This window comes from Rhinoraja longicauda, chromosome 2 (assembly GCF_053455715.1).
Source record: "Rhinoraja longicauda isolate Sanriku21f chromosome 2, sRhiLon1.1, whole genome shotgun sequence".
Lineage (NCBI taxonomy): Eukaryota > Metazoa > Chordata > Chondrichthyes > Rajiformes > Arhynchobatidae > Rhinoraja > Rhinoraja longicauda.
In genome coordinates, this window is record NC_135954.1 from 111354450 (window position 1) to 111381313 (window position 26864).

The following is a 26864-nucleotide window of genomic DNA, read 5'->3' on the forward strand; positions in this document are numbered from 1 at the left end:
CCATCTTGCTCCTCTAGTATCTTTGCTTTTCGACGGAGTGGTCCATCTTGCTCCTCTAGTATCTTTGATTTTTGACGGAGTGGTTCATCTTGTGTAAGAAAATGACTGCAGATGATGGTACAAATCGAAAGTATTTATTCACAAAATGCTGGAGTAACTCAGCAGGTCAGGCAGCATCTCAGGAGAGAAGGGGCATCTCCTGAGATGCTGCTTGACCTGCTGAGTTAGATTTTTAGATTTGGATTTAGATTTAGTGGTACAGCGCGGAAACAGGCCCTTCGGCCCACCGAGTCCGCGCCGCCCAGCGATCCCCGCACATTAACACTATCCTACACACACTAGGGACAATTTTTACATTTTACCCAGTCAATTAACCTACAAACCTGTACGTCTTTGGAGTGTCGGAGAAAACCCACGCAGGTCACGGGCAGAACGTACAAACTCCGTACAGACAGCGCCCGTAGTCAGGATCGAACCTGAGTCTCCGGCGCAGCATTCGCTGTAAGGCAGCAACTCTACCCTTACGCCACCGTTACTCCAGCATTTTGTGAATAAATACCTTCGAGTGGTTCATCTTGCTCCTCTAGCATCTTTGATTTTCGGCGGAGTGGTTCATCTTGTGTAAGAAAATAACTGCAGATGATGGTACAAATCGAAGGTATTTATCCACAAGATGCTGGAGTGGTCCGTTGATTTCCGACGGAGTGGTCCATCTTGCTCCTCTAGTATCTTTGATTTTCGACGGAGTGGTCCATCTTGCTCCTCTAGTATCTTTGATTTTCGACGGGGCGGTTCATCTGTCTCCTTGCTCCTCTCGTGCCTTTGCTCCGAATGGCCGCGCACGCGCAGTGGGACACCAACGGCCGCTCTCCGGCCGCCGCCATCGCCCTCGCGAGACCCGGTCTGCGGGCAACGCTCGTGTAATGGCGGCGCGGTGGGTGAGCTTCCAGTAACGTCCAACCCCGCTCGACTCACCCTCCCCACCCCACGGTGGGTGACGGGGGAAGGCAGGCAGGCCGGCCCTGTTGGTGAGTGAGATGGGTGCACGTGGAGCGTGGGGATCAGTGACGGAGGGAGGGAGGGAGAGAGAGGTGGAGAGGGGGGTGGAGAAGGATAGAGAGAGAGGGGGAGTAAGAGGAAGGGGGGAGGGAAGGAGAGAGGGAGGGAGGGGGAGAGAGAGGGGGAGAGAGGGGGAGAAGGAGGGAGTGAGAGAGGGAGGGGGGAGGGAGGGGGGAGGGAGGGGGGAGGGAAGGGGAGAAGGAGGGAGAGAGAGGGAGGGAGAGAGAGGGGGAGGGATGGGGAGAGAGGGGGGGAGAGAGAGGGGGAGGGAGAGGGGGAGAGAGGGGGAGAGAGAGGGGGAGGGAGAGGGGGAGAGAGGGGGAGAGAGAGGGGGAGAGAGAGAGAGAGGGAGGGAGGGGGGAGAGAGGGAGGGGGGAGGGAGAGGGGGAGGGAGAGGGGGAGAGAGGGGGAGAAGGAGGGAGAGAGAGAGGGAGGGGAGAGAGAGGGGGAGGGATGGGGAGAGAGGGAGGGGGAGAGAGAGAGAGGGAGGGGGGAGGGATGGGGGGAGAGAGGGAGGGGGGAGAGAGGGAGGGGGGGGAGAGGGAGGGGGGGGAGAGGGAGGGGGGGGAGAGAGAGAGGGAGGGGGAGGGAGAGAGAGGGGAGGGTGGGGGAGGGTGGGGAGAGAGAGGGAGAGAGATGGAGAGAGGGAGAGGGGAGAGAGAGGAGAGAGGGAGGGAGACAAGGAGGGAGGGAGGGAGGGAGAGAAGGAGAGGGAGAGGGAGAGATGACATGCAAGCAGCCTCTCCTCGCTCGGCATAGAAAGACAGTGCGGGTCAGCTCGGTTCCTGCCTGGAGACACAGCTCCTGCCCGGCTCCTGCTGGATCTACAGACATGGATCAGTCTGAAGAAGGGTCTCGACCCAGAAACATCACCCATCCCTTCTCTCCAGAGATACTGCCTGAACCGCTGAGTTACTCCAGCATTTTTGTGTCTACCTTTCCTTGGATCTGAACTGCCATAGACTTGGGGACATTGGTTTTGTCTTTTTGCACATAGACAATAGACAATAGGTGCAGGAGGTGGCCATTCGGCCCTTCGAGCCAACACCGCCATTCAATGTGATCATGGGTGATCATTCTCAATCAGTACCCCGTTCCTGCCTTCTCCACATACCCGCTATCCTTAAGAGCTCTATCTAGCTCTCTCTTGAATGCATTCAGAGAATTGGCCTCCACTGCCTTCTGAGGCAGAGAATTCCACAGATTTACAACTCTCTGACTGAAAATGTTTTTCCTCATCTCCGTTCTAAATGGCCTACCCCTTATTCTTAAACTGTGGCCTCCCTGGTTCTGGACTCCCCCAACATTGGGAACATGTTTCCTGCCTCTAACGTGTCCAACCCGTTAATAATCTTATATGTTTCAATAAGATCCCCTCTCATCCTTCTAAATTCAAGTGTATACAAGTCTAGCCGCTCCAGTCTTTCAACATATGACAGTCCTGCTATTCTGGGAATTAACCTAGTAAACCTATGCTGCACGCCCTCAATAGCAAGAATATCCTTCCTCATATATGTATATATATACACGCACACTGAACTTTATTTTTCGTTTATTATATTGTTTACAGTGTAGTACAATGTTTACATATTCTATTGTGCTGCTGCAAGTAAGAATTTCTTAGTTCTGTCTGGGAAACATGACAATGTTTTATTGTCCTGACTCTCTTGATCACCATCAACCTGTTGGTCCCTGGATCACATCAAACCTGAGTGGCCACGTCCAGCATCACATAGTTTTTGTCTTCCATTAGCCCCCAACAGCCAAGATTGGAGAGGAGGGAGAGCGATTTGGGGGGTATTGGGTATATTTGACGGGATTGGCTGGAGATTAGGTGGTGTGGTGGAGATTTGAATGGGAGGGGGGGGGGGGGGGGGGGGTTGGAGAGATACAAGGATAGATTAGGGGGTATTTTGGTGGTGGGGCTAGACTTGTGGGGGGGGAAAGGTTTGAGGAGGTAGGGGGTAGATTTGGTGGTGGGGGGAGATTTGGGGAGGTGGGAGGAGTTTTGGAGAGAGCGGTGGGGTGAGATACACTAGGATGTCGCATGTGTTGGAGCATTGTCACAAAGAGAGACTAAGTGCTGCAATCTTGAGCAAAAAAAAGTGCTGGAGCAACTCAGCAGGCCAGGCAGCATCAGTGGAGAACTTCTTTGAAGTAGAGCCCAACACAAAGTGCCAGAGGACCTATGTCAGTCAGGCAGCATCTGTGGAGGGAAATGAACAGAAGGCATTTTGGATCAGACTGCTTCATCAGACTGATGGGGGGTGGAGCAAAGTCTGGCAAGTGATAAGTGGATACAGGGCAGGGGTCAGATTGGCAAATGCTTGGATTGAATGACAAAGGCCACAGGTGAAAAGGAGAAAAGGGTGTCAGTTACGAAGGAAAAGTGAAATGTAAAGTCAGGTTGGAAGGGATCAGGGAGGGGGAAATGGGGAATTTGGAGGTGGGAGGGAGGGTCATTAGTTGGCGGGAGAAATATGTGCATTGGAGAGGAGGAATGGTGAAAGGGTCGGGGCGTATTACGTGAAATTGGAAATGCAATGTTTATACCGTTGGGTTGTTAGCTCTGCAGCAAAATCTGATTTGATCAGAATTTAGAAGGATAAGAGAGAACATCATTGAAACATATCGAATAGTGAAAGGGTTGAGTAGAGTGGATGTGGAGAGGTTGTTTCCACTAGTGGGAGAATCGAGGACTAGTAATAGAATTAAAGGATTTCCCTTTAAGAAGGAGGAGAAATTTCTTTAGTCAGAAGGTGGTGATTCAGTGGAATTTGCCACAGAAGGCTGTGGAGGCCAAGTTAATGGATATGTTTAAGGCAGAGATAGATAGATTATTGATTAGAATGTGTGCCAGGGGTTACAGGGAGAAGGGAGGAGATGGGTAGTTGACAATGTTTGGTATGGATGGGGGGGGCTTATATGATTGTGGTTGCATCTGCTCCATATCAGGATCTGCTCCACATGATTTCAAAGTGATCATGACTACATCTTATACCATTGTCATTGTATCTATCATTATTTTGTGTACTATATTTTCCATGGCGCCCTGACGAATAGGACAATAAAGTAACATGAAACACTTGCAATGAAGGCCAGCAAACCATTTGTGTAGGAAGGAACTGCAGATGCTGGTTTAAACCGAAGAAAGACACAAAAAGCTGTAGTAACTAGCGGGTCAGGCAGCATCTCTGGAGAAAAGGAATAGGCGATGTTTCGGGTCGAGACCATTCTTCAGACTGAGAGTAGGGGAAAGGGAAACAAGAGATATAGAGGGTGATGTAGAGAGAGATATAGCACAAATTAATCAGGATCCCTGGAACTCATCCCACCCAAACCATCCCCTCCTCAGGTACCTTCCCCTGCAACCACAGGAGATGCAATACCTGGCCCTATACATCCTCCCTTGACTCTGTCCAGGGACCCTGACAGTCCTTTCAGGTTCGGCAGAGGTTCACTTGCACCTCCTCTAACCTCATCTACTGTACCCGTTGTTCAAGATGTGGGCTCTTATACATCGGCGAGACCAAACATAGACTGGGCGATCATTTCGCTCAGCACCTTTGCTCAGTCCGCCTGGGCCTAACTGATCTCCCGGTTGCCAAGCACTTTAATTCCCCTTCCCATTCCCACACTGATCTTTCTGTCCTAGGCCTCCTCCATTGTCAGAGTGAGGCCAAACCCAAATTGGAGGAACAGCATCAAATATTTCATTGGCCAGTGGTGTGAATATTGATTTTTCTAACTTTAAGTATCCCTTGTATTCCCCCTCCAATCCTCTCCCACCCAAGTCGTATCAGCTTAAGTCGTCTTGTTGAGTCTCATTGTCTATACTCGTTTTTACCTAGGCCACAGCTAACAATGACCTGTTTCCTTTATCATCGTTACTTTTTTGCATATCTTTCATTCATTTGTTCTATATCTCTCTACATCGCCTATATCTCTCGTTTCCCATTCCCCTACTCTCAGTCTGCAGAAGGGTCTCGACCTGAAATGTCACCTATTCCTTTTCTCCAGATACCTTATGTGTCTATCTCCATCAAACCATTCGCCTCCTCCTTTGCTGCATGCTGTTAATGACCAAATACGTCCAGATACGATTCTGTCACCATTTTGGTGTGTCTTCCTGTTTTTAAAGTCAAAGTGGATTATCTCATTTATCCATGCATCACATTTGCCCAGCTTGCCTCAATCACATGGAGCCTTTTTGGATTCTCTTTGCAGGTCAGACTACTTACTGCTCCCCAACCAACATACACTCTCAGCATCCCCACACACTTTGCAGCGTCTACAACTTACTGAGACTGTGTTTACTTCCCTCATTCTTACAATAATATAGAGTTTACACTCTTAGTCCACACTTTTATTTATATCTATATCAATTGTTTCCCTTTCCCCAATGCTCAGTCTGCAGAAGGCGCACACACACACACCCATACGCGCGCGCACGCACGCACGCACACACACACACACACACACACACACCACCCCCCCACCCCCCCATACACACACACCACCCCCCCACCCCCCCATACACACACACACACACCATATACACACACCCATATACACACACACACACTCTGATTTGGCTGACTTTGTGTCTTTTTTTCACACCCTATTAAACCCATGACCTCAAGATCAGTTTTGGAACCAGGATTATTTGCTTCTGTTCCAGCTATGTGGGTTGTGAAGTGGCAGAGGAAGTCAATATTGAACTTCCGCAGTTTACTACAGGTGAAATAGGACATGTTCGGCAGAGTGGGGATATAGGTATTCTTGGTATCACTGTGATCCTGAAAAAATGGATTCAATGTTTTCTGTGCCATCCAGAATGCTTCTCATTACTGTGTAGACATATGGAACAGCAGATGCTGGAATCTTGCGTAGAACACACAGTGTTGGAGGAACTCAGTATGGGCCAGAGACTCATGTTGCTATTGATGTTCCTTTATTTCGAGGAAGCTTTGAGAGCATCTGAAAAGGTTCCTCGATCTTGCTGGTATTCTTTTGGCACGATGCAGCATGGAGAAGAGTTTGGGAAGCTGATATTGGACCAACAAGTAATGTGCCTGCTCACCAGTGGAGGTAGATTTTAATTAAGGCCGAGGTGGTGGGAATATTTAGAAGAGTTTGATTGACTGTTCTGAAATCTGATTGTTTACCTGCCGGTATCCTACCTGATTTGGCAGATTTTGCAGACTCCATTTTTGGCCTTATCTTTCTCACACTTTGTTGTAGTTCGGTCCATTAATCCAAAGCAGTCAAGAGGGCTTCAGTACACCATATGGTGCTTGGCAGTGTTTGAGATCTTGACGTTCAAATATTGTTTTCTTCTGGCCAAGGTCAGTGCAAGGAAAAGAAAAGTTAATTTCGGCATCAGTGTCTGCCTCAGAGGTGGCTCCTGAGATTTGGCAACTGATTTCGGTTTCTCAATATCTTCCTCGTTTAGTTTTGTTTTTAGTTTAGAGATACAGCGCGGAAACGGGCCCTTCGCCCGACTAAGTCCGCGCCGACCAGCGATCCCCACATGCTAGCGCTATCCTACACACACTAGGGACAATTTACATTTATACCAAGCCAAATAACCTATAAACCTGGTATTTATTCACAAAATGCTGGAGTAACTCAGCAGGTCAGGCAGCATCTCGGGAGAGAAGGAATGGGTGACGTTTCGGGTCGAGACCCTCCTTCAGTCTGAAGAAGGGTCTCGACCCGAAACGTCACTCATTCCTTCTCTCCTGAGATGCTGCCTGACCTGCTGAGTTACTCCAGCATTTTGTGAATAAATACCTTCGATTTGTACCAGCATCTGCATTTATTTTCTTATATAACCTATAAACCTGTACGTCTTTGGAATACGAGAGGAAAGCAGAGCACCCGGAGAAAACCCATGCAGGTCACGGGGAGAATGTACAAACAAAGACAGCACCCGTAGTCGGGATCGAACCCGGGTCTCCGGCGCAGTAAGGCAACAACTCTATCGCTGTGCCACCGTGGAACTTCATTGTAGGCTGCTTTACATGGAATCTTGTTAGCATACCTTTGATTTGCAATTGCTTGTATAGGTCCTTTTTCGATTGCTTCGGTAAATGAGCTCTTCAGCCCAGCTTACTCACGCCAACCAACATGCCCCATTTGCACTAGTCTCGCCTGCCTGCATTTGGCATAGGAATACACAAACTGCTGGAGTAACACAGCGGGCAGCATCTCTGGAGAGAAAGTTTTGTGTGATGTTTTGGGTCTAGACCCTTCTTCAGCTAACTATGCATTTGGCGCATATCCTTCTAAGCCTCTCCTATCAATGTACCTGTCTAATTGTTTTTTAAGTGTTGTGATAGTACCTGCTCATCTGCCTTCTCTGGCAACTTGTTCCATAGACCTACCACCTTTTGTGTTAAAAAAAAAAATATATAGTTGCTCCTCGGGTTCCTAATAAATCTTCCTCCCCTCACCTTAAACCTATGTCCTGTGGTTCTTGACTCCCCAAGCAGTTGATGACTACTTGGAGCCGAGCATGCACGTGGGCCAGCAATGTCTGCTCACTGCCGCTCGATGACTGAAGTTGGGGTGACCTTGGTTCTGGAGAGAAGGTGATGGAGTTTCCTCTTTCCCATTTGTCCCATAGATTTCAATAGAACAGTTGTTGAGATGGTCTAAAGCAGCAATTATGATGGGAAAAAATGGTTGAGGATTTAATGCAGCTTTGCATAATACCATAAGTGCATGTCGTGGGATCAGAATTAAACCATTTGGCCCATAGAGTCTTCTCCGCCATTCAATCATGGCTGATCTATTTTCTCTCTCAACCTCATTCTCCTGCCTTTTCTCCAGAACCCTTGACACCTTTACTAATCAAGAATCTGTCAGTCTCTGCCTTAAAAACACCCATTGACTTGGCCTCCACAGCCATCTGTTGCACTGAATTCCACAGATTCATCACCCTTTGACTGAAGAAGTCTGAACTAATGTAGTTTCTGGTTAAACTGATAGGCTCAGTATTAAATGTCTGACCGCTTACACTTCAAGAAAGTTGATGAGAAAGCTGTTAGAATATCAGTGGATGCTCAGATTAAATTGGGATGCCCCTCATGTTGTGGTTAGTTTGTCAAATAACAAATGTACTGTTCTTCACATGGTTTCATAACAGTATTAAGCTGAAGCCTGAGACACAAGATTACCTCCAGATTCAGGGACAGTTTCTTCTCAGCCAACTGAAGGTGAGTTGCCAGGCATCTGAACCGTCCTCTCACCAACTAGAGAGTATCCTGACCTTCCATCTACCTCATTGGACACCAACAAACCATCTTTAATCGTACTTTATTGGACTTTACCTTGGATGAAACATCTTGCCCTTTTTCGTGTAATTTATAACTCAGGACAGGTTGATTGTAATCATGTAAAGTCTTTTCACGGAAAGCTTTTCATTGTGTCTCGTTATACATGACAATAATAAACTAGGCGCATGCAACCTGTTCAAAATATGTTATTTGAATGAGCTGAGAACACTTGATTCAGCCGGTGTCATTCAGGACTGAGAGCACGCAGTAATGGTTGTGGTATTTTGCTTGTGTGCAGGATTGACAGTATGTATGCAGTCTATCGCCAGGTGCATCCCCCGTCGGGGCTCGAGTTTGCCATCTATTGCAGCTTTTTTTCCAATGCAGAGCGAAATCTGGTGGTGGCTGGGACATCCCAGCTGCAGGTTTACAGACTGATTCACGATGCAGAGGTGAGCTTGCGTGAACATTTGAAATATTGATTTTTTTTCCCTTTAAATGCCTATAATTTGTTCTCTACTTTGCCCGAGATGTTTCCTACTGGCAAGGGAATTAGAAGGGTCACGACCCAAAAAGTCACCCATTCCTTCTCTCCTGAGATGCTGCCTGACCTGGTGAGTTACTCCAGCATTTTGTGAATAAATACCTTCGATTTGTACCAGCATCTGCAGTTATTTTCTTACACTAGACAGTGCAATATCCTCGAATAGCTTAATCAAGCAGTTAAACTGAAAGCAGATGACCTCATGAAGGGAGTTACAGATATACATAGAATATAAAGCAGTAGTGGAATAAGCCCTTCAGCACACAATGTCTGTGTTAAACATGATGCTAAGATAAATTAATGGCATCTGCCTTCGCATTGATCCATATCCCTCCATTCCCTGCATGCTCCTATTTTCAATAGACATCCCTGTGCTTTATGTCGGTCGGGAATCGCAAGGTAGAAAACTAAAAGAAAAGAGTGAAAGTTATAGTGTAAAACTGTATATTAGTTTAGTTTATTGTCACGTGTACCGAGGTACAGTGAAAAGTTTTTGTTGAATGCTAACCAGGCCGTGGAAAGACAATACGTGATACCACCTTATTTATCACTTCAACCCATGCAGCCTCACAGGACAATCCGTGGGAATACCTCCAAGATGCAAGCTTGTCCCTGGCACCTGGGGAGCAACATACTATCCTGATAGCTCCTCTGCGCCACAAAATCTCCTGTCTGCCCTCTATCTATCGAGTTTCCTTTCACTGTACCTCTCCCTGCCTCCATTTGCCCCTGTCTTGGCCTCTGCAGTCATCTGTGGCAATTAATTACACCGATTCACCGCTCTTTCGCTAAAGAAATTCCTCCTCATCTCCACTTCGAAGGTAGCGTAAGAAAATAACTGCAGATGCTGGTACAAATCGAAGGTATTTATTCACAAAATGCTGGAGTAACTCAGCAGGTCAGGCAGCATCTCAGGAGAGAAGGAATGGGTGACGTTTCGGGTCGAAACCCTTCTTCAGACCACTTCGAAGGTACGTCTTTTTATTCTGAGACTGTGCCCTCTGGTCCTAGACTCTCCCATTACTGGACACGTCTTTTCCATGTCCACTCTATGCCTTTCATTATCCGGTCGGAAAAGCAAACTTTCTACCTTTTTAACCAACATCTTGAGTTGTCCTGTTACGTTTAAGGATCTGAGTGCATACACTTTGATAATAGAGAAGGTTCTAAACCAAGTGGAAACCTCGGATAGTGGGACATTATTGAGAATATATGAGAGCGAATGGGTTGTAGAGAACGAAAAATGGGAGAGTGGGACATTGGGAAAACCTTGTGACAGCTGGCGTAGCCCTGATGAGATGCCTCCACCCTGAAATCTTAACTGCTTCTCTTTACACAGATGCTGCCTGATTTGCTGAGTTTTTCCAGCAATTTCTATTTCTCTCAGATTTCCAGCATCTGCCGTTTTTTTTGGTTCATAGACTGGTCTGAATGGCCACATCCTGTGTTGTCAAAAAAATATGAAATTAGAATTTCTAGCTGTTTTGTTTGAGATTATCAGCATCCAAAGTGCTTTGATTTCAGTCTTTGGATTGATACCAATGCCTCTTTATTCTTTGTACTTGCAGAGCACAGTAAAAGGAGACAAACCTTCAGGTAAGCTTGCCCTTTTTCACGTCGATATCTATCGATTCTCATCGAATCACAGAAATGGGCCCTATGCCCTACCTTTATAACCCCTTCTATGCTAGTCCCATTTGCCTGCAAGTATATATTTCTCTATTCTCCTTTCTTTGGACATGTTGGAAAGTTAGGGAAATGAACCAGTTAATTTCTGTGCCAGGTATGACCCAAGGAAGCTCAGAAATCAGAAAGTTTGGAGTTTAAAACCTACTAATTGAGGAAAATGGTTCAAAGATACTGCCTTTTGTTGGGACGTTAATTTTAGATGGACCCAGTCCTGCCATGAATGGTAGTAAGTGGTGGTGCACAGTTAGGAAGCTAGTGGGAGGAGGAGGAGACGAAGAACATGCCCGTCCTCAAGGATCGCAGGGCGGCATGTGATTGGAAAAGACGAGGTGTAAACGTCAGCGTTTGTTGAGCCAGTAAAACTCCCCCTCCCCCCCCCCCCCAGAAATGCAATCTTTAGCAAATCTGATTCACTCTGTGTGCTATCAACGAGTGGCTGAGAGCACTGTGAACAGCAAGGGCAATGAGACAGACTACATCTTGGTTGTAGCACTGAAGAATTGTGCTCCAGAACCAGCTGTGCCTCCATCTAAGCCAGTGTTTCTCAACCTTTTTACACCTGCTAAACCCTTGAAATAATTTTCATGTCTCAGGGAACCCATACATAAAAATTATTATATTTCTTTATTAATTTCTTTCTCTTTCATAAACTTAAGTTCATAAGGCAAACATAATATATTTTTCTGATAACTGGTTTAAGCAAAAAATAACTTGCGTTTTTCTCAAGTTTATTGTGAAATTAAATACAAAAATGCATTTACATGATTAGCCTATTAATCACTATTTCTCTCGGAACCACTAGCGATCCGGGGAACTCCAGTTGAGAAACGCTGATCTAACCTGTTCCAGTCATTTTTGCAAACATGGCATCAGTCCGATGACGTAGAAGATTGCTCAGGCATTTCCTCAGCGCAAAAAAGCAGTCCGGAATATTACTCTCGAGGGGAAAATGGTAAAATGGCTAGGAGTCAGACCTAGCACTGAGAACATTGGAAAGTGCAGCACAGGAACAAACTCTTCATCAAACAATGCCCATGCCAAGCTAAACTAATCTCTCTGCATGATCCATATTTTTTTTTATTTTTTTATTTTAATATCAAAAAATACTTTATTCAAGTAATAAATATCACTTACAAAACATCTTTTTTAACAAGCCCATCCGACATTTCCGGATGTTACACATTCGATACAGGCATTCACTTAGACATTTACTTACATTTACAGACATTAACCCAGTATCCCTTATTTGGAGGGGCGTCTCTCTCCACCACACCCTGCCCCCCATGTCCAGCAGCGGAAGGACCCTAGACTGTGCTCCTCCCCCACAGAGCCTTGGCGTTGGCTGCACCGAGCTTCAGTGCGTCCCTCAGCACGTACTCCTGCAGTCTGCAGTGGGCCAGTCGGCAACATTCCTTGACGGACATCTCGCTCTGCCGGGAGGCCAGCAAAGCTCGGGCAGACCAAAGAGCGTCTTTCACCGAGTTGATGACCTTCCAGCAGCACTCGATGTCGGTCTCCGAATGCGTCCCTGGGAACAGTCCGTAGATCACAGAGTTCTCTGTGACGGAGCTGCTCGGAATGAATCGTGACAGGGACCCCTGCAGACCTCTCCAGACTCTCTTTGCAAATCCACACTGCAAAGAGGTGGGCCACCGTCTCCTCTCCGTAGCAGCCGTCCCGAAGGCAGCGTGCGCCGGTAGTGAGGTTCCGGCGGTGCAGGAAGGATCTGACTGAGAGGGCATGATCCTTTTTTTTTTTTTTTTTTAATATCAAAAAATACTTTATTCAAGTAATAAATATCATTTACAAAACATCTTTTTTAAACAAACCCATCCGACATTTCCGGAGGTTACATATTCAATACAGGCATTTACTTAGACATTTACATACATTTACATACATATCCCTTATTTGGAGGGGCGTCTCTCTCCACCACACCCTGCCACCCCCCCCATGTCCAGCAGCGGAAGGACCCTAGACTGTGGTCCTCCCCCACAGGGCCTTGGCGTTGGCTGCACCGAGCTTCAGAGCGTCCCTCAGCACGTACTCCTGCAGTCTGCAGTGGGCCAGTCGGCAACATTCCTTGACGGACAGCTCGCTCCGCTGGGAGGTCAACAAGGATCGGGCAGACCAAAGAGCGTCTTTCACCGAGTTGATGACCTTCCAGCAGCACTCGATGTCAGTCTCGGAATGCGTCCCTGGGAACAGTCCGTAGAGCACAGAGTCCTCTGTGACGGAGCTGCTCGGAATGAATCGTGACAGGGACCTCTGCAGACCTCTCCAGACTCTCCTGGCAAATCCACACTCTTTGAAGAGGTGGGCCACCGTTTCCTCTCCGTAGCAGCCGTCCCGAGGGCAGCGTGCGCTGGTAGTGAGGTTCCGGCGGTGCAGGAAGGATCTGACTGGGAGGGCTCCCCTCACCGCCAGCCAAGCCAGGTCTTGGTGCTTGTTGGTGAGTACTGGCGATGAGGCATTTTGCCAGACAAGCTGGGCTGTCTGTTCTGGGAACCACGCCACAGGATCCATGGAGTCATTCCCCTGCAGTGCCTGCAGGACGTTCCGTGCTGACCACTGCCCGATGGACTTGTGGTCAAAGGTGTTGGTCCGGAAGAACCTGTCCACAAACGACAGATGGTTCGGCAATGTGCCAAACTGGTTCTTGGAAGTCATTTAGGATATCAGTGCAGCAGTGCCAGCTTGTATGGGCTCTGTATGTGAACACCATATAGCCGTGGTGGGCTATGTGTATTTAAATTGGGACAGTGGTGAAAATGTTAATGTGACTTGTCAGAGGGTTGCCTGAGATAGCTTTGAGATCATCTGGAGTAGCCGCCCCACAAATGGTTAAAGGGGTGACTGAGTTGTTACATTAGATGAGCACGAGGGAATGACAGGTGATTTCTATTGATTTCTCCAGAGGTTAAAGGCCGTAAAGAAAAGCTGGAGCAGGTGGCGTCTTTTTCACTGTTCGGTAATGTGATGTCCATAGCCAGTGTGCAGCTTGCAGGCTCCAAACGGGACGCACTCCTACTGAGTTTCAAGGATGCCAAGGTCAGTGCGTATATGTGTGGTGCATGTGTGAAAGAGGGAGAGGGGTGAGTATTGTGATTTGGGCTTAATACCACATTGTAAGAGAGTGAAGCTGATCCTATTTCTATATGAGAGTATAGACCACAATTGGGTGCTCTGGAGTAACTGTTTGTATCTGACAAATGGTGTTTTTTCCATTTTAAAGCTGTCGGTGGTTGAGTATGATCCTGGGACACACGATCTGAAAACACTCTCACTACACTATTTTGAAGAGCCTGAGTTGAAGGTAGGACATCAGTCGTGAAAACTACTTCTGCAACGACACAGGTCTCTGCGTCCTTGTATTTTGCCTGATCTGCTTTTGCCTTTGGACAGGGCCTTTGTCCCGCCGAGTCCGCGGCGACCAACAGTCACCTGTTCACATTAGTCCTATGTTGGCCCTCTTTCGCATCCACTCCCCTATGCTAGGTTAATTTACCAACGCCAATTAACCTACAACCCCCATATGTCTTTGGGTTTGATTGGAAAAAAATACAGCATGGAAATGTGGGAGGAAACTGGAACCCCCAGAGGAAACCCACACGGTCACGGGGAACCCACAAGCAGGGCATCACTAGCAGTTCTGGGAACAGTGGTTTGGCGACTGAGAACGTGCAAACTCCACATTGACAGTACCCGAGGTCAGGGTCGAACCCGTATCCCTGGCGCTGTGACGCAGCTTCACAACTTTGCTGCCCTTCAAGATATGTGAGTCAACTAAGGATTAGTTAATTAAGGATTACAATGCCAGTTCCGGTTCTGGTATCAATGACCCACGAAGAGGAGGGAAAGTGAAGATCAAGGGACACACCTGTTCCCGGATGAGTGTCAGGAAGAACTGTCACGCAGTAGATAGTCAAATTCTGGTGGTATCCCCAGCAAAATGCTGTGGAAACTGGGATCGGATTAGCAGTGTCAAAACTGAGACAAAGAGAGTCATGTTGCACAGAATGTGATTAAAATGAAAGAAATGGACCACTCGCCCAGCTATTCCACTCTCTCCCAACATCATCCGACCATTTCAGCTTATCCTGCCTTAGCTGTTCCATTTGGCAGCACGTTTCATGCTGTGAGGAAGCTTCCCTGGATTCTGTGTTGGATTTGCAGAATGAGCGCCTTATTTTTTGTTCTTGCCTTGTTTGACAGGATGGTTTTGAGCAAAATGTTCACATTCCCCTGGTGCGAGTGGACCCAGATGGGCGTTGTGCAGTCATGCTGATTTACGGAACACAGCTGGTGGTCTTGCCTTTCCGGAGGGACAACTTAAGTGATGAGCAGGATGGCGTCATGGGGGAGGGGTAAGGTTTTTATTGCTGCCTATGTGAAATATTTAAGGAACTTTTCATGCTCTTCCTTCATTTTCTTTCTCCTGGCATTGATTGTGGGATCCTGCATCAAATCATTTCCCCTCAAGGGTTAGTGCTCAGTGGGTGTTATACTAGTCAACCATACTGGATAAATAGCTGATGTGATTAAAGGATGAATAATATCTGTGAACCTACACCAATACAAGTTGTCATTGCGTCGAAGAAAACAAAATACATCAAGGAGTTGATTTCACAATATTGTACCTCCAGGATGCTAAAATGCAACTTCTGTGTGATTGTCTACAGTATTTGTTGCAAGGAAAATGAAAGCAAGTAGAACAAATTAGATGAAATCAAACAGCCATTGCCGAAACCTGTTTGCAAAATGACCATGGGTTAGAAATTAAATATTCTAGGGCACTTATTGTTCAGAAGAGGATAATGGAAAAGAGAGGAATGAAGGCTGCGTTGGAGGATCTTAGCTTTAATCAAGTTGAATTAATCTGGGTGGAACTGAGATATGTCTATAGGGCATGGTTAAATCGGGAAATCAGGGGCACATGGAACAAGGGTAATACAAGGTAGCGCAAGATCTTAAGTGCAGGAAGGAACTGCAGATGTTGGTTTAAACTGAAGATAGACACAAAAAGCTGGAGTGACTCAGCGGGTTAGACAACATCTCTGGAGAAAAGGAATAGGCGAGGTTTCGGGTCAAGGGTCTGAAGAAGAGTCTCAACAACGAAACGTCACCTATTCCTTTTCTCCAGAGATGTCTGACCTGCTGAATTACTCCATCTCCATGTGGACTGGGCAAAACAAAGCAGCAGAATCGTTTTTGGAGGCTGAGTTCATGGAGTGTCTAAGAAATGGGTTTCTGGAAAGCTAGCTAGGTGTGGCAACACTGAAAAAGGAATTTGTTAATGGATCTTCAGAGAAGCGAAGAGCGTCGGAATGTTTGAAGTTTGTAAATTATTTGGTTCAATCAGAAATCAGGTTGCTAAATATGAACCAAAGGCAGCAAACTACGAAGGTATAGGGCACGAGTTGGTGATGGTAGTTTGAGAAATTAAAAAGATATGATAGTATCTTTGCAATGGCTCGCATTTAAAAATAATGTACTGTTTTGGCTGAAGTTCAGTCACAAACAAGATAAGAAACGAGAGTTTTAGTATATCGATGTCATTGTCGGGCCAATGCAGAGGGATTTGATGCCTGAATCTTATCAGCACTCTTCTCCCCACAGGCAGAAATCCAGTTTCCTTCCCAGTTACATCATTGACGTTCGAGAGCTGGATGAAAAGCTGCTGAATGTGATTGACATGCAGTTCCTATACGGTTACTATGAGCCCACGCTACTCATTCTCTATGAACCGAACCAGACATGGCCTGGGTATGTACACACTCCTCTCTTGCAAGTGAAATGTTGTGAAAATATACACCAGCAGCATGTGAAAAAAGAAAAGGCGGGTTTGGATTTATCGTGGTATTCTGTATGATTTCTCCTGCCTTCAGAGGCTATGGATTTAACATTGAAGAAACATACTTTTCAGATTATAGTTTTTTGTAAATAACGACGCCTGAGAACGGCTAAAAGAGATATCACACAGAATTCAATTGGGTAGCACAGTGGTGCAGCGGGATGAGCTGCTGCCTCACAGCGACCGTGACCCCGGTTTGATCCTGATCCGTGTCCGTGTGGAGTTGGCACGTTCTCTCCTCCGGGTGCACCGGTCTCTTCTCGGATTCCAAAGGTGTGCGCGTTTGTAGGTTAATTGACCTCTGCAAATTGGCCCTGGTGTAGGGAATGGATGGGAAAGTTGGGTAACATAGAACTAGTGTGAACAGGTGGTCAGAATGGACGGTGGGCCAAAGGACCTATTTCCATGCTGTATCTCTAAAAACTAAACTAATAATAGCATGCTATCTGAAGAAAGGTCGCAACCTATACTTTGTCATCACCAGAGATGATCCCTGCCCCTCTGATTTACTCCAGCATTTTTTTTAAACGTATCTTTTCTTCTTTCAAACGCTCCTGTGAATATTTTGTTTGATTTTTTTAATTTGGTTTCATTGTTGTCAGTCATTCTCTCCATTTCATTCATTTAACACACCTCTTGGCCCTTTTTCTTGAACGCTAAAAAGGAGCTCGTCTCGAACTCGGGGGAACGGACTCGTTTATTAATGATTTCAGTGGTTTCACCTTCACTGCACGCTCTTTATGTAAGAAACGTTCATTAACAAATCTGGGGGGACAAGATTCAACCTGGGTGGTCCCCGTGGACAAAATTGTGGCTCTGAGTTGTGTGGGGTTCCCCCCAGCTGTGTTCTCTGAACTTTTCTTGCGGCTCGTCGCTTCAGCACTGGCAATTAACTCTCGGAAACACAGGCGCAGATGCATATTTTTAATTGGCCAGGAGCTGCAAATTGCTGAGTTACACACTTCGCTGCCACCCTGCAGAAGCATCACTGTGGTGCAGATGAGGTGAAAAGGAGATGTTGCTAATGAAGGGACGGAGAGGAAAGCAGGAAAATAATGAATGTTAGAGAATTAAGAGGTCTTTGGAAATGGGAGTGAGTCCTAAGCAGTGAAAGGTAGAGATAGATGGTGGAGAGGGCTGGTAATTGCAAATGTAATACTCTGCAGAACCCATTAGAATTTTGTGGAATCGTTTGGGGAGTCCTTAAATGCAGTAAAAGAGAAGTTGCTGCTAAGGTTTGGCCCTAATGCTCAAACACTAATGCTGCGTAGTCATTTAAAAAACCCTGGGACAGTTCAAACCAACTGCTGCATTTTATATACAGGTGACATTGTTATTGCTCCAGAGAGCCCGACAATGGATTCATTGCCTGCTGCAACGCATTCTGATTTACCTGATTTAGCTGTTGCCTGTACAGAGAATATCTTTAGGTTGAAGAAGATTCTCGATCCAAAACTTCACCAATTCAATAGACAATAGGTGCAGGAGGAGGCCATTCAGCCCTTCGAGCCAGCACCGCCATTCAATGTGATCATGGCTGATCATTCTCAATCAGTACCCCGTTCCTGCCTTCTCCCCATACCCCCTGACTCTGCTATCCTTAAGAGCTCTATCTAGCTCTCTCTTGAATGCATTCAGAGAATTGGCCTCCACTGCCTTCTGAGGCAGAGAATTCCACAGATTCACAACTCTCTGACTGAAAAAGTTTTTCCTCATCTCAGTTCTAAATGGCCTACCCCTTATTCTTAAACGGTGGCCCCTTGTTCTGGACTCCCCGAACATTGGGAACAGGTTTCCTGCCTCTAACGTGTCCAACCCCTTAATAATCCTATACGTTTCGATAAGATCTCCTCTCATCCTTCTAAATTCCAGTGTATACAAGCCTAGTCGCTCCAGTCTTTCAACATATGATAGTCCCGCCATTCCGGGAATTCATGTCCTCCAGGGATGCTGCCTGACCCGCTGATTTACTCTAGCATCCTTGTAAGAAAATAACTGCAGATGCTGGTACAAATCGAAGGTATTTATTTCACAAAATGCTGGAGTAACTCAGCAGGTCAGGCAGCATCTCAGGAGAGAAGGAATGGGTGACGTTTCGGGTTCCAGCGTCCTTGTCCTTCATTAGGTTGAGTGATCCGCGTTGTCGCATTGTCTGACAAGGAGGATTTTCATTCCAAGTCATAATTCAATTGACTAGTTTTAACACTGAATCTAACATGACTGTTTTGTGCATATGTTCTTGTCAATTGCTCCACGCAATCTTCTCTGATGAACAGAGAATGATTGTATTCAAGTGCTGCCTTTTTGTTTCCAACTTTGCCCATAAGTTTTGATTTGTGATGTTCACTGGGTGTGGGCAACATTCAACTACTTCCCCGAAGTGACCATTCTATGTGTATGAATTCAAATTATTGCAAAGGCCAAGTTGAGCTCAAACCCACCAATTGCAGATGTATTTTAGTCAGTAATGCACGAGTTACACCATGAGTCAAATATAGATTCTGATATGTCCCCCCTTGGTTACTTGCTTAGGCACCTCGGCTATGGTGAAGACAGTTTGGCGACCAGGTCCAGTTCAGTTTCAAGCTGTCATAGGGTGATCCAACGTGGAAATAGGCCCTTCGGCCCACACCAGCCAACATTCCCAGCTACACTAGTCCCACCGGCCCGCGTTTGGTACACATTCCTCCAAACCTATCCTATCCATGTACCTGTCCAACTGTTTCTTCAACTTTGGGATAGTCCCTGCCTCAACTACCTCCTCTGGCAGCTGGTTCCATGCACCCACTGCCCTATGTGTGAAAAAGGTACCACTCAGATTCCTATTAAACCTTTTCTCCTTCACCTTAAACCAATGTCCTCTGGACCTCGACGCAAGAGACTGCATCCACCTGATCTATTCCTCTTATGAATCCTGTAAATCCTGTCTATGTCAAATATTCACCAATGCAATCTCACAAATCTACATGCAGTGTCTCCCTCTTCACACATTTTGGCCACTAAGGCATCGGTTGAGAATTCCAGACTGTGTTTAAATAACAATGAAAAATGCTGGAAACACTAATCAGATCAGGCAACATCTGTGGAAAAAGCAAGAGTTAAAATTTCAGGCCCAAGAACCTCAGGAGAGGAAACATTAGTTTTCAAATTGAAAATGATAATCCAAGTCATTAATCCCTTCATCCAAGTCATTAATGTATATTGTAAATAGCTGCGGTCCCAGCACTGAGCCTTGCGGTACCCCACTAGTAACTGCCTGCCATTCTGAAAGGGACCCATTTATCCCCACTCTTTGCTTTCTGTCTGCCAACCGATTTTCTCTCCATGTCAGAACCCTACCCCCAATACCATGTGCTCTAATTTTGCCCACTAATCTCCTATGTGGGACCTTGTCGAAGGCTTTCTGAAAATCAAGGTGCACTACATCCACTGGCTCTCCCCTGTCCATTTTCCTAGTTACATCCTCAAAAAATTCCAGAAGATTAGTCAAGCATGATTTCCCCTTCGTAAATCCATGCTGACTCGGAACGATCCTGTTACTGCTATCCAAATGCTCTGCAATTTTGTCTTTTATAATTGACTCCAGTATCTTCCCCACCACTGATGTCAGACTAACTGGTCTATAACAACAAGACACCATACAATACATGACAGAATATTGATAGAACAAAGGGATCTAGAAGTTTAATGTACACAGATTGGTAAAGATAGCAGAATAGATTAACAGTGGTTAATGGGGACAATTAGTAAGAACAGTGGAGAGGACAGGTTTGGAGGGATATGGACCAAGCGCAGGCAGGTGGGACTAGTGTAGCTGGGACATGTTGGCCGGTGTGGGCAAGTTGGGCCGAAGGGCCTGTTTCCACACTGTATCACTCTATGACAGTGATGTGAGTAGCAACAGGTACGTTAATTGGTCACTGTGTAGTTTCCCCTAATGTTGTGAGTGGCAGAATCGTGGGGAAGTTGATAAGAATGTGGAGAGTATAAAAATGCGTTAATGTTGATGGGTGCTTGATGGTTGGCATGGGCAGAAGAGTCTGCTTCCATGCTGTGTGTGATTCTGTGTGCTCCACAATTCTGGTTACAAGATGACCAGACAGATGTGATTGCGTATAGAGGAGGTTACCAGCATTGGGAAATCATAGCTTTGAGAAATAAATTGGGAAAGTTAGTACAATACGTGGTTTAGACCAAAGTTCTCATCACATTGGAAAAGCTTGAATGAGTTTTTTGAAGAGTCGTGACTTGCGGTCTACGGATTGAGTGTTGGAAGTTGGGATTGGGCTCCTGAGTTTTCAATTGTCTGTGATTGGAAACTCCAACTCGATTTGTTTGTATTTCGCAGCACTTGGGTATTCTGCTAAAATGGTTTGTTTTCGTTGGATACATTACCTGATTCTGATATTTTCAGGTGAATAGTTTAAAAATACCATACGGAATGTGTTCTTCATTATATTTTGTCCTTTGCCTGCAGTCGAGTGGCAGTGCGACAGGACACCTGCAGTATTGTGGCCATCTCTCTGAACATCATGCAGAAGGTCCATCCTGTCATCTGGTCTTTGAGCAACCTACCATTCGACTGCACCCAGGCCCTGGCCGTACCGAAGCCCATAGGTGAGCAAGTGACCACACAAGGCAATGGGTGACGTTGTGACATTGTCTGCGTCTTTGTGCATGTATGTCGGCAACAGCGAGCAGTAATATCTTGACTAGCGCTTCACCAAACAGCACTCTGCAGGGTCAATGTAACAGGTGGAGCAGTGGTAGAGTTGCTGCCCCACAGCACTTGCAGTGCCAGATACCCGGGTTCCATCCTGACCACGGGTGCTTGTCTGTGTGGAGTTTGTACGTTCTCCCTCGTGACCGTGTGGGTTTTCTCAGAGATCTTCGATTTCCTCCCACACTCCAAACTCGTACAGATTTGTAGGATAATTGACTTGGGTTTATATACTTGGTATGAGTGTAAATTGTCCCTAGTGTGCGGAGGAGAGTGTTAATGTGCGGGGTTTGCTGGTCGGTGCGGACTCGGTGGGCCGAAGGGCCTGTTTCCGCGTTGTATCTCTAAACTAAAATGGAGATGCAATCCTGACACGTGATTTTTAAATCTCTTATTGATAACTCTTGCTAACTCGCTTGGATGCTTTGAACAATGTTTACTCCAGATGATTACCCATTTATTCCATTTCCATTCGCGGCTCCAGATATTAAGAGAGGTAAAGCAACCAGATTCGCTCCTCCAACTCACTCCAGGCTCAACACCCAACACCCAAAGGAGACCCACTTGCCATAGGATACTCATGCTGTGATTATACATCAATACCATAATCCTAAGATAGACACAAAAAGTTGGGGTAACTCTGTGGGACAAGCAGCATCTCTGGAGAGAAGGAATGGGTGGTGTTTCGGGTCGAGACCCTTCAGTCTTAAACCAGCATCTGCAGTTCCTTCCCACACAATACTCTAACCCTATAAAGTAGCATTTGCCTTTTTAATTCATGTGTCGTCCAGTTACTTTTTAAATGTTGGGAGATTATCAGCCTCAGGCACCGTGTTTCAATCTAAACAGTCTTTGAATGAGGGTGATGGATATGTTAAACAAGCTGCCAGAGGAGGGAGTTGAGGCAGGTACAGTTTTTAACACATTTGGACAGGTACACGGATAGGGAAAGGTGATGTGACCTTCTTGGAAGTAACGTACAAGTTATTGGTTAGACTGCACTTGGACTACTGTGTGGGGTTGTGGTCGCCCAGCTACAGGAAGGATGTCATTAAGCTGGAAAGGGTGCAGAAGAGATTCGTGAGAATTTCACCTGGACTTGCAGGCTTGAGTTGGAGGAGAGATTGGAGCTATTTTCCCTGGAGAAAAGGTGGCTGAGGGGTGACCTTATAGAGGTGTTCAAGATTATGAGGGACATGGAGAAGGTCACAGATTTTTTTTCCAGGTTAGGAGAGTCTAAAACTCGAGGGAAGAGAGGTGAGAGAAGAAAGATTTAAAAGGGATGTGAGGGCCAACTTTATCATACAAGTAGTATAAGAAAATAACTGCAGATGCTGGTACAAATCGAAGGTATTTATTCACAAAGTGCTGTAGTAACTCAGCAGGTCGGGCAGCATCTCGGGAGAGAAGGAATGGGTGATGTTTCGGGTCGAGACCCTTCTGAAGAAGGGTCTCGACCCGAAACGTCACCCATTCCTTCTCTCCCGAGATGCTGCCCGACCTGCTGAATTACTCCAGCACTTTGTGAATAAATACCTTCGATTTATCATACAAGTGGTGGGTATATAGAATAAGATGCCAAAGAAAGGTTTCAAGGTGGGTGCAACATCCAAAAGGTATTTGACCAGGTACATGGATAAGAAAGGTTTAGAGGGACATGAGCCAAACACGGGCAAATGGGACTAGCTCAGCTAGACATCTTGTTCGGCATGGGCGAGGTGGGCCGAAGGGCCCGTTTCCATGCTGATTGACTCTATGGAATAGCTTGGCTAGAGGGGCAGCTAGTTCTGGAGTGCACTGCACCCGAAAAGTCAGTTTGTTCTATCGTTTTTGCCGATGCTGTAAATTGTTTCTGGATTACCCAGAGTGGATGAAGACTGGATTCGGTGAGGGAACCATTCTTGACAGGAGGCAGCTTTAGATCAGTCACTCGGCACTTCTGGCTGTACACGGTTGCAGATGCCTTATCTTTCGCACTGGGCACGCTGCCGTTGTAGACAATGGAGATGTTCTTGGAGCCTCCTTCCGTTAGCTGATTAATTGTCCATTACTATTCAGATGTGGCATGTCTGCACAGCTTTGATCTGATTCCATCTGTGCCTGTGAGGATTTGATGTGTGTGCGCGTGTGCGTGTTTTTTGTTCATTTACAATGTACCAGTTGATTACTCGAGCTTATGTAATCATTACTTTTTATCCTAACCTGTTTTATTTTCATGGCCACTAGTGTATTGCATGAAAGACCTTGTCATGTCTTAATTTTAAAGTGAATTAGTCAGCAGTTCACTCCTAAACTATTTTTGGCTTCAAATAAAACATCATCTTCACAGATGGAAAATAGACCAGTGTGAAAATCTGGTGTGTGTTCCTGCAATAGATGACTGGGAAACTGAAACCAGTCCATTTCAAGTAATCACCAGACAAATGCCTTCACTTCCTGGTCGCAGTTTTTTTAAAAAAAGCTGCAGAGTGAAAACAGTAGGAGGGAAAAAAGAGCAGTTGCCAGGTTGTTAGTACAAACGAAATCCAGGCTGATTAAGAAAACTCACAGGGGAAGTTAAACATAAGGAGTAAGAGACCAAGAGCACGAGAAAGGACGCACAAAGATGATGTGACAGAGTCTTGGCAAGGGAAGATGAAAGTGGGATTCCCGATGTGCTAACAGTTAATAAAGAGGAGGGACTGAAAAGGGTTGCTGACCTTGCAGTGGGTAAACCACCTGGTGCAGATGGGATGCATCCCAGGATGCTGAGGGAAGTGAAGGCGGAAATTGCAGAGGGTCCTGGTCAAAAACTTCCAAACATTGGAGTGGCACATTGGCAGAGTTTCTGCCTTACAGCGCCAGAGAACCGGGTTCGATCCTGGCCAGGGGTGCTTTCTTTACCGAGTTTGTACGTTCTCCCGTGACCTGCATGGGTTTTCTCCAGGTGCTCCAGTTACATCCCACACTCCAAAGACATGGGTTAATTGGCTTTGGTAAAATTGTCATTTGTCCCCAGTGTGTAGGACGGAGCTAGTATATGGGGTGATTGCTGTTTGGTGCGGACACGGTGGGTCAAAGCGTCTGTTTCTGCGCTGTATCTCTAAACTAAACTTAATTAAAAATTGGCACAATGCGCAACTGTTGCCTAACAGCACCAGGGTCCCGGGTTTGATCCTGACCTCTGGTGCTATCTGTGTGGAGTTTGCACAGTCTCCCTGTGGCTCTGAGTTTCCTCCGGGTGCTCCGGTTTCCTCCCACATCCCACCCCAGGAGGGTTTGTAGGTTAATTGGCCTCTGTAAATTGTTCTTGGTGTGTAGACAGTGGGTGAGAAAGTGGGATAACATAGAACTAGTGTGAATGAAAGTTGGCATGGAATCGGTGGGCCGAAGAGCCTGTTTCCATGCTGTATCTTTCAATTAATTTCAGTCAGCAAACACTGGTGCAGTCAGTTTTTGGCACCTCACTTTAGGAAATATGTGAGGCTGTAATTCCACAGATAAGGGACTTGATATATGTAGGTTGGCATGGTGGCGCAGCGGCAAAGTTGCTGCCTTACAGCAAATGCAGCGCCGGAGACCCGGGTTCCATCCCGACTACTGTACAGAGTGACCTCCGTGGGTTTTCCCCGAGATCTTCGGTTTCCTCCCACACTCCAAAGACGCACAGGTATGTAGGTTAATTGGCTTGGTAAATGTAAAAAAATGTCCCTAGTGTGTGTAGGGTAGTGTTAATATGTGGGGATCGCTGGTCGGCGCGGACCCGGTGGGCCGAAGGGCCTGTTTCCGCGCTGTATCTCTAAACTAAACTAAATGTGGATGGACTGGAACAATTATTGTCCTTGAAAAAGAGGAAGCTTACAGGAGTTCTGATAGGAGCAGTTAAGATCCTGAAGGGATAAAGTTGGTAGAAAGAAATTGTTCCCATTGGTGTAAAGATCAGGGAAAGTGATTGGTGAATGAACCAAAGATGACATAATGAAAAATTTTACACCGTGATTGCTCTATAGAATGTACAGCTTGGGGAATAATGGGGGAAGATTCAACTGTAGAGGAGTGAGCCGAGTTAATGTTACAGGTAAATAACCACGGAATAATATGTCTGATAAAGACAAAGAAAGTGAGTCACCTGAGATGCCTAAATCCAATATTGAGTCCATAGATCTGCAATGCATTAGTGTTAGTGTTCCTCAAATTTAGGCTGGTCCTTGTTCTAGCTAGAGACAAGGCACTAAGTGCTGGAGTAACTCGGTGGGTCAGGGCAGCATCTCTGCGCAATGTGGATAGGTGACATTTCAGGTTGGGACCCTTCTTCAGACTGATGGCCTGTGCATACCAGCATCTGTAGTTGCATGTTCCGACATTCTAACTAAAAGCACAATATTTCAGGTTTCCAGTAGTGTTCTTTATTTTTCTCGGTCGATGATTCCTGTTGACTAACACACAGCACATGCACACGGCACGGCTTCATAGTTTGATAACTTTGCCGTGTTATTTGTCCTATGTTATTCCAATGCCTTATTTTTCTGTCAGTGTGATGTCAATTGCCTCCATTTTGCAGGTGGCGTGGTCATCTTTGCTGTGAACGCACTGCTGTACCTCAACCAGAGTGTCCCGCCCTACGGAGTCTCCCTGAACAGTTTGACCAATGGCACAACGGCCTTCCCGCTCCGTAAGTTATCTCTTCATGTCGTTTTGGCTTTCCTGGCACATGGTTCCCCCGAAAATGGTGATTCAGGTGGACCCAAGCAGTCTTTCCAGGTGAGACAGAGGTTCACCTGCACCTCCTCCAACCTCATCTATTGCATCCGCTGCTCCAGATGTCAACTTATTTGCATCGGCGAAACCAAACGCAGGCTCGGCGATCGCTTCGCTCAACACCTGCGCTCGGTCCGCGTTAACCAATCTGATCTCCCGGTGGCTGAGCACTTCAACTCCCCCTCCCATTCCCAGTCTGACTTTTCTGTCATGGGCCTCCTCCAGTGCCATAGTGAGGCCCACCGGAAATTGGAGGAACAGCACCTCATATTTCGCCTGGGCAGCTTGCAGCCCAGTGGTATGAACATTGACTTCTCCAACTTTAGATAGTTCCTCTGTCCCTCTCTTCCCCTTCCCAGTTTACCCTCTATCTTCCTGTCTCTACCTATATCCTTCCTTTGTCCCGCCCCCCTGACTTCAGTCTGAAGAAGGGTCTCGACCCGAAACTTCGCCCATTCCTTCTCTCCTGAGATGCTGCCGGACCTGCTGAGTTACTCCAGCATTTTGTGAATAAATACCAGGTGGACTGGGTGGTGAAGAAGGCTTTCGGTATGCTTGCCTTCATGGGGAAGGGTAGACATTACAAACGTTGGGACATGGTGATCAGTTGTGCAAGTCATTGCTGAGACCACAGTTGGCGAACTGCGTGCCGTTCTAGTCACCCAGGTTGAAATTTACTATTGAAGACAGACACAAAAAGCTGGAGTAACTCAGTGGGTCAGGCAGCATCTCTGGAGAAATGGAATAGGTGACGTTTCGCCTCAAGACCCTTCTTCAGACGGAGTGTGAGGAGGAAAGGGAAACGAGAGATATTGAAGGTACGAAGGACAAATGAATGAAAGATATGCAGAAAAGCAATGATGATCAAGGAAAGGTTTATTATTGTTATGTCTTCCGAGGTGCAGTGAAAAGCTTTGTTTTGCATGCTATGCAAACAGGTCAGATGTACCCTACATAGATAAAATCAAGTACAATAGA

The 26864-nt window shown here is 46.3% G+C and overlaps 1 protein-coding gene across 3 annotated transcripts in view; it reads left to right on the top strand.

Annotated features, from left to right (window-relative positions):
- The first annotated feature begins 862 nt into the window (after positions 1-862).
- Positions 863-26864, top strand: part of cpsf1 (cleavage and polyadenylation specific factor 1) — an 80377-nt gene continuing 54375 nt past the window's right edge. For all 3 annotated transcript variants that reach the window (XR_013549185.1, XM_078425868.1, XM_078425880.1), the window contains exons 1-9: positions 863-1028; positions 8641-8794; positions 10455-10482; positions 13493-13626; positions 13811-13891; positions 14791-14942; positions 16195-16341; positions 20907-21046; positions 25690-25800. Coding sequence is in view for 2 of the 3 variants with exons in the window: in XM_078425868.1 (XP_078281994.1) it covers positions 8651-8794; positions 10455-10482; positions 13493-13626; positions 13811-13891; positions 14791-14942; positions 16195-16341; positions 20907-21046; positions 25690-25800 (937 nt within the window). In the remaining variant the exon portion in view is untranslated. The remainder of the gene's footprint in view (positions 1029-8640; positions 8795-10454; positions 10483-13492; positions 13627-13810; positions 13892-14790; positions 14943-16194; positions 16342-20906; positions 21047-25689; positions 25801-26864) is intronic.